The sequence below is a fragment of the Condylura cristata genome, unplaced genomic scaffold, assembly GCF_000260355.1.
Source record: "Condylura cristata isolate star-nosed mole 26May11 unplaced genomic scaffold, ConCri1.0 scaffold00004, whole genome shotgun sequence".
Lineage (NCBI taxonomy): Eukaryota > Metazoa > Chordata > Mammalia > Eulipotyphla > Talpidae > Condylura > Condylura cristata.
Window position 1 is genome coordinate 30,251,090 of NW_004567105.1, and position 8,319 is coordinate 30,259,408.

At 33.7% G+C, this 8,319-nt stretch overlaps 1 protein-coding gene across 1 annotated transcript in view; it reads right to left on the reverse strand.

Annotated features, from left to right (window-relative positions):
- Positions 1 to 25: 25 nt before the first annotated feature.
- RAB21 (RAB21, member RAS oncogene family) overlaps positions 26 to 8,319 on the reverse strand; it is a 25,577-nt gene continuing 17,283 nt past the window's right edge. Inside the window, exons 4-7 of the mRNA XM_004675886.2 lie at positions 7,343 to 7,406; positions 4,401 to 4,455; positions 3,955 to 4,043; positions 26 to 2,641 (exon numbers count right to left, since the gene is read on the reverse strand). Coding sequence (XP_004675943.1) covers positions 2,499 to 2,641; positions 3,955 to 4,043; positions 4,401 to 4,455; positions 7,343 to 7,406 — 351 coding nt within the window. The 3' untranslated portion in view covers positions 26 to 2,498. The remainder of the gene's footprint in view (positions 2,642 to 3,954; positions 4,044 to 4,400; positions 4,456 to 7,342; positions 7,407 to 8,319) is intronic.

Below are 8,319 nucleotides of genomic sequence, written 5' to 3' on the forward strand. Positions count from 1 at the left end.
AAAAACATTTTTTACTTATGTATACTAAGTGTATATTCTTAGTAGTTGAAAAATATATTGGTTCTACCTACCTATTACTTTCAACCTATAACACACAATTAGCTTATATCTTCTTCCTAATAGCACAATTATAAGGACAGGATTACAAAAAACATATTAAAGAGGTAAAGGGCATGTTGGGAAAATTTTCTCAGTCTTGCTTTCTCATCTCTTTAGCTTTCCTTTGTGTACATATTACTCATTACTCCTCTACCACCCCATTCCTTCATCTAAGGACATTCTGGGCTTGAAAGCAAAGACAATATTATCTATTTTTGCTATTGAATTAACACGTTTAGAAAAGGGAATAATACATAAAAACCAAGGGAGCATGTTAAAAAAATAAATAAGTAATAGAGTGGTTGAACCCCAACAATAATTATCTATCTGGCACTGCTGGAACAGAGGTTTCTATCTGGACTCCATATCATTACTATTGAGAGTACAGGTCTTCAATCATCAGAGTTTACACCACTGTTTTTTGGAATAAAGCTCAATTTTCATCTCTATCTAATTTAAAAATACATTTCACTCAAAGGAAAAGAACTTGTTTCTACAAGAGTAGAAACAGCAAGGCTTCCTCTATTTCTGAAAGAACCAACCAGGAGGGCCAAAGCAATTTTTTCCAGCACCATGATTCCTGTACTCATGATTTCCTTTTCCTCTTCCCCAACCCACTCGTAAATAGGAAACTGACTAACTATAGAGTATGATCATCCTATTAAAGACAATTCCCACCCCATACTCCCCAAAACAAGTTTGGTCAAATTTGACAAGGCAATTAAAGAAGATCAAGGAAAGACTCAGAAAACACCTAATACTAAGTTAAAATTCCAAAGTTATAACATCAAGTTATCAATTCATTCAACTTTTAACTCATTTAGGAATGTTTAAGCTATTAACTTAAAAAATATGGTGATTCTACTTTAGTAACTATAATCTACCTATATCCTCTTAATTGCACATGCTAATAGCTTTATTACATACTACTGATTCTTATAAGAAGTAAATCCAGGGACCATTCCACTTTATATTAGACATAACATTTACTAGTTTTCCAAGCATGACAGAAATGGAAAAATATAAGAACAAGAACAATTTATGTTGATTTCCACAATTTGTGTTCTTTCTGTGAGCAGTGCCTGATTCTATTAAAATAAACAAATTTACCTTGTACTATGCTTATGGGGAAAAAAACCTAATAAGACTAATTTACAAAGTATACAAGAATATAATTTTATAACAAATCTTTCCAGTGTTCACTATAACTGCATTACATGAAATATTTTCCCTCACAGAAACTTAAGGGTAGTTTGTAAAAGTGAACAGAAAATTTTCTGTGTTCAGCTCTATCAAGTAATGAACAAATACAACCTGCTGACAAAGGATCTAAAAGTGTTGCCTCAAGAATATAAACCACCATTAACATGCTGTGTGAATAAGTACTGGTGAGTGGCTACTATCTGGGAACCCCTTCCTCTCTTTTCACACCAGCAAACCCATCTCACGTCAAGCCTAAGAGAAAAACAAAACCATTGCAGAAGTGAAAACCAACATGCTCCAGTCAAACAACTAAGGGAACCATTTGAAAACAAAACTGAGAGAAGGCCTCTTTTATCAAAACAAAACAAAAAAACCCAAAGGCAAGTAAGTGCTGCTGTGTGACCATCAGGTGGACTTAGAGGCAAAAAATGTGACAACAGCAATAATTCAAGTAATGTATATCTGAAAATTTAAACACGACACTTTCAAGTTAAGACAAAAGTGAAGGATAGCTATGATCTTTATAACAGAGTCAAAAAGCTTAGGCATTATCACCAAATGTTAATTCACTTTACAGTCATCAATGAGACTAATGTATATATTTTTGCACCTTGCGCTTATAAAAGCAGATAAAATATTTAATGTGTAATGTACAATGTATTTTACCAGCTCAGCATACAGGATGTATATAGATTATATCAAAGTAGTAGACAGTTAGGGGCCTGTGCAAACCCTGCAAAAATAGTACTTCAGGTATCTGCTAATTAAAAAAACAAAAGAAAAGTCTGCTATTTAGAAGTGATACAATCCAAACTACCACAAAATACAAAGGGCTGCAAAAATGTATATCATTCCAACAACATATATAAGTTATTAAATAAAGATCTGATTTAAAAGAATATAAATGAAGCCTTTAAGTAGGTCTTTTCTACATGCATATTATTCCTTATTAAAGAAAAAAATATGTAAAAAGGCCATTGGTAATTGCTTTGTTAACATTTGTAGAAAATGCCAATTCTCTGGTCACAAACTCCACTAAGTTTAGCACTTAAGGTCTCTGCAGTGTTATAAACGTAATTTAAAATACTGTTAATCCTATAATTCCATTGGTAAAATAACGTGACTTGGAATATGGCAGTCTTCATGTTGAGGGCAATGATCCACAGTTTGTTTTATAATTTCTTAGATGGGAACAGTTATCCAGACGAACAGCAACCTCCGCCACTGCTCTGGGTTTGAGGTTCATCATCAATAATCTGTACACCTCTCCTTGCAGCTCCTGGCTGACTGGAGCCATTGCCTTTTGCCCGCTCATCCACTTGTGCTGTTTCTATCATTCCTAAGAAATGAAGGGAAAAATTATTTATGGCCACAATTTTTAAGTTACATTAATTTTTTTAGCTATGTTCAATAAGTAGCTTTTCCTACAAGTTTTTAAAGTTAAGAGCAAGTAAATTTGTCCAGTGCACAGTGACCTCAACAGAGAAAAAAATACTGCATTAAAAACAAATGGCTACGCAGAATTCTTAAGATTTTCAAGCGTAGCTAGAAATATATCATAATTCCAATTGTTCCACACACGAATATTTAAAATACAAGATTTATTCTTCAACTTATGACATAATACTTTTATGATACTATAAGAATGAATTAGAGGGCCTCCCTGGTGGTGCAAGGGGTTAAAGCACAGCACTATAAAGCCATCGGCAGCCACTGCAGTACCAGTTTGATCCCTGGCCAGGGATGTGACCCACATGGCACAGCAGACCTCTGCTGTTTTGCCTGCTGTTTCCCTCAGCAGTGTATTTCAGTACATTTGCCTGTTCTGCTCCCCACTCTGTCTCTGGTGAATCCTCTTACCCCCTGCACTTCTGGCCTGAGTCCCAGTTCTTGTATGCATAATTAAATAAATCTTTTTTAAAAAAAGTATAAAGTTCATAAATTTCAAGTATAATTTGACAAAATCATTTCATTCTATTATTCTATAGACTAGGGTTTCCCAAAATATAATATATACCATATTGATGATATGAGAAATGACATTTAGATTAATAAACAAATTTATTTTCCTTTCTCTCTTTTTAAAAAGTAAAGTTTCAAACATTAATAGAAGTTGGAATAGCATAATAAAAATCATCCATACCAGGATTTTAAACAAAATCCCGGACACAATTTTACTCAGTTTTTTTTTACAAGTATAACTATACTACCCCAATCACTTAAAAAATTTATATTCATGTCTTAGTATCATCAAATATTCAGTGAGTGTTCACATAGTCCTGTTTCTAGATATTCTTTTTTATTAGTTTGTCAAATTTGAACCCAAATAAAGTCCATCCAAAGCAACAGGTTGTTACAGGTCTTAAATCTATGAACTATATTTTGTCCATTTTTACTTTTAATGCATTTATTTTAATATGTATATAGCATATAGCACACATAATTTCATAACTATTAACTATGGCTCAAAATAAGGCTAACGCATTTATATATTTTTTAAAATGAGTTAAAAAACATTAAAAGTAATGACTGTCAGATGTGACAAATCATCAATGTGATCATTAATGGAGGGAGTAAAACATCACTTTAAAATAGTACCAATATTCTATATAAAGAGTCATTTTTAAACATACTAATTCTGAACATACTTACTTTTGCAAAGGTCAAGAAAGAGTTCTTCAATTCCTTTGTTCTGTTTCGCTGATGTATGATAATGCTTAGCTCCCACAGATTCTGCATATCTTTTTAAAAAAAAGTAACATAATTGATGTAAGAAATAAAGTTTTTGTGTTTTGTCAAGATTGCTACTTGAATTTTTTCACAACAGCAGTTTTAGTGACTTATTACTAACCTGGATTTAGTAAAATTAAGATTATATAGACATTTAACATTTCTGTATATTGAGCTCAATTTTCAATAATAACACATCTAACAAGATTTGAAAATTTTATAAATTTGGAATTCAAGTATTTTCAAAGATTTTGTGATTCACAACAGTTTTCTTTTGCTTCACTCAGATTTCCTTTACTGAAAACATACTGCAAAGAGAAGACACCCAATGGTGGTGAGCAGGGGAGAGGGAAGGGGATAACACTTACGATTCTGCTTCTTGAATGGAAACATGTCTCTCCTTTTCCAAGTCTATTTTATTACCTAATTTGAAAAAGTAAATGCCAATCTTTATTAATGATTCATTTATAATTAAATCAGGTCAATTCTAAATATATAATTATCACTTTAACCACCTGGAAAAATAATACTGGTTCCTATCAGATTTTACAATGTCTTGAAATTATAAAGTTAATACCTAAAATATTATAATCTCTCAAACAGCATAATGCGTAACCTTCTTGAAGCTATAGTCTCTGTCAGAAAGAATAACTTTCCAAAGAGACAAGCAATGTTTTTTGATTTGGGGTATAATATGAAACAAGATTAACTGGAACCTAGGGATAAACTTATGATTGTTAGTCAAGTGTAAATGGTTCTCAGCCAACTTACCATCAATCATAAACAAGGCAACTTTATTTTTTATGAAGATATATTAGGCTATGTTGTATTCCCCATTCTGTCTCTGGTGAATCTTCTCACCCCCTGCGCCTCTGTACCCCAGTTCTTGTATGCATAAATAAATAAATCTTAGCAAAACAACAAGAATATATCATGCTAGCCTCTTTGGTCCAAAAACTGCTTTGGTTTCCCAGATGATACCAACTGGTTAAAGAATTAAAATGTATGGCTTTTTAAGCATTTCACCACCAGAAAGGGAAACTGCACTGTTTGTTTTAAAAACACAGGAGAACTTAATACATGCACAGCATACAATTGAATGTTACTAAAAATAAGTTTATCTCTTCTGTTTAAACAATGAAACCAAACTGAGCTATATTAAAAAGACATCAAAAGTGAAGAAACTGCAAGTGCAGAATCCTTATTTAAGACAGCAATTAAGGGGAGTTTTTTAAAGCACAAAGTACTAAAGGTAATAGAAATAATGGATAAGAATGGGAAAAATACTGTGAGGAAGATCACTTCAAATCTTCCTTTCTTCTACTTTAACTAGGGTTTGGGGGAGGGGGAGAATAAGTGAGGAAAACCTTACATGCAGGTCAGTTTTTTCTTGGGGCCTTTTAGACGAAGTACCTCAAGATGTCATGTTTAGAACTGAAAGGTACATGCCCAGAGGTCTGTATATGCCAAACATCTAGTAATCTGAGCTCCTAGTTACTAGCAGATGCAAGCAACTATTTGACACCTCAGCCTAAGGCTAGAGTAGAGGAAGGGAGACAGAGAACAGTGGGTACCAACAAATTTAGTAATGAACTCTTCTTTTTTTGAGCAGTTACCCTGTCTACCTCAGCAAGAAGGTATTTCTTCCTATTTCCTACATTATAATTTGCTAATACAAATTTCAATTTGCTAAATATTACAGCCAATATATCCAACAGTCACCGGAGGACCAGAGGAAAAATAAGTTGTTTTATACTACAAAGAATGAACAAAGCACCATCTAGTGGCTGGTAATTTCAACATGGACACAACATTCTTAACGCTCAAAAAATAAACCAGATTGTCTTCTTTAACTAGCAAGAAACTTTAGTTCCAGTTAACTATGAGGTTAATTTTTGTTTATTTTTCTGGATCTTCGATACCTCTTATTTCAAATTTTACCAAAATCAAATACCTCAAGTGACAATTTAGGAGAAATTATTCCCAAATAATTTATGTAGCAGATTTTGCTTTATCATTTAATAACAGTTTAAACTTTACTAATTTTAAGAAACCTAGTTACCATTAAATAACTAAATGTTTTACCAACCTAATTATCATTGACTTAAAAAACTTTAATCTTTGGGACCTCCCTGGTGGTGCAGGGGTTAAAGTCACAGCACTATCAAGCTATCTTCAGCCACTACAGCATGATTTGATGTTCAATCGAACTGGCATGAGTTTGATTCCCAACCAGGGAGAACCCACATGGCACAGCAGACCTCTCCTGTCTCACCTGCTGCACTCCTCAGTAGATCTGGCTATACTGCTTCCTATTCTGTCTCTAGTTAATACTCTTACTCCTGGCACCTCTGATCTACATCCCAGTTTTTGCATACATAAATAAAATAACTCTTTAAAGAAAAAACTTTAATTGAGTAATCAATGAACTCTGTTAATACTAGCATCTTTCCAAAACACCTATATTCTTTTAAAAGCAAGACAACTAAAAGACTAAGCTTCAAAAATTTTACCTGTTTGAATACTACTGTGTGCCTGAGAACCTTTCTAACAGGACTAAATCACTTGAAAGCCAGCCATCAAAGTATGGTTCTAGAATCATACTTTCCTTAGACTGCAGAGAATGTAGCCACATGGAGAGAAACTTCAAAAGGATTTTAAATCTGTTAAAATTTGTTTTTAAGTCTTGACTCACATCATAAAACTACAGGCAAACTGGCCCCTCTCTGGTGGCACAACCGGTTGAAATGCAGCTCTACAAAACTAGCTGAAGTTGCTTCAGCATGAGTTTTGATCCCTGGCCGGGGAGGTGACCCACATGGTACCACAGACCTCTCCTATTTTGCCTGGTGCTCCCCAAAGTAGTGTACTTTGTCAGTCAGCCTGTTCTGCTCTGCACAGCACGATCTATTTCTATCCTTTGAGTCAAATTTTTCCCTCAGTTCAAAAATGTGTATAATTAAATGTATAGAACAAGAACTAGCTTAAGTCAGTGGCCTTTTAAAAACTCTATTTCAAGTAGTCCCTGAACTCTTTTTTTTGTTTTAATAAAATCTCATGGTAAAAACTAAAGGTCAAATGAAAGCTTATGTGGAAGACCATAAGCTAGATGTTTGGCTTCCCATTTGCTCCCCAAGGTATTCCTTGAAGTACAGAAACTACCCTGAAAGATCACTTCCAAATCCTAAATTATTGTAAAGTATTAGTATTCAAATGCCATTCTTCTTTCATGAAACTTTTAACTAATTACCTACTTACTATTCTTTAATAGAAAAATACAGAAATAAAGGGCATTAAAGAAAATGCTTACCAACTATACATAAACAGATTTCATTTCCCAACATTTTCCGTAATTCTTTCACCCAGTTTTTAACCTGCATGCAAAAGAGTAAATATTAAAACAAATTCTGTTTTAAAGACTATCATTGCAACACTGCAAAACTTAAATTATCAAAATAGCTCAGCTCCAAATTCTGTCTAACAACCCACATTATTTAGTTGCTACTACGAATGATTCACAGTAGGATCATTTAATACAAATTATATTGCAAACCACACATACAAACATCCAATGAGAAAATTTTTCTCTATATGCATCTACATATGGGTAGAGACAGAACACCTCTAACCACAAATTTCCATAAATCTTCTACAGACGCAAGCAAAGCTATTCATCAAAGAAAAGGCATGAAAATTCTAACCTCTGATAGGAGGGGTTTGTACAGTCTTTGCACTTACAAACACGTGGTTGCTTGCAGCCTTTGCTCCTAAGCAGGATATAGGAGTTTCTGTGCCACACATTTAAAAAAATGTATATAGACACCCCCCCCAAAAAAAAAGTAGCAAAATTCTCGTCCTTTTGTGCAAGACAGAGTTTTTTAATCTTGGCACTAATGATATTTTTGCTCAGATAATTCCTGTCATGAGAGATTGTCCTGTACAATGTATATATATGTTTAGCAGCATTCCCAGTCTCCTGATCACTAGACACCAGTAGCCCTCCCATTACAACAAGCTAGTTGTCCCCAGACATTACCATCCCCTGGTGGAGAACCCCTGGAATACAATGATGCCAGTAACAAACTGGTTCTTCACTGGAAGAAGCAAAGCAGCAGGCACAGATGGGAGTTAAATAATCCATTTTTTGAACTCATGGTTTCAAATCTATTGACTGTAGTAAAAATAAAGAAACTTGATACTTCTCATTTTTTGTAATGGAATTTAATTTGCATGTAATTAAATCACAAAGTACTTATACAACTGTCCTCCTCCCTCAAAAAAAAAAAA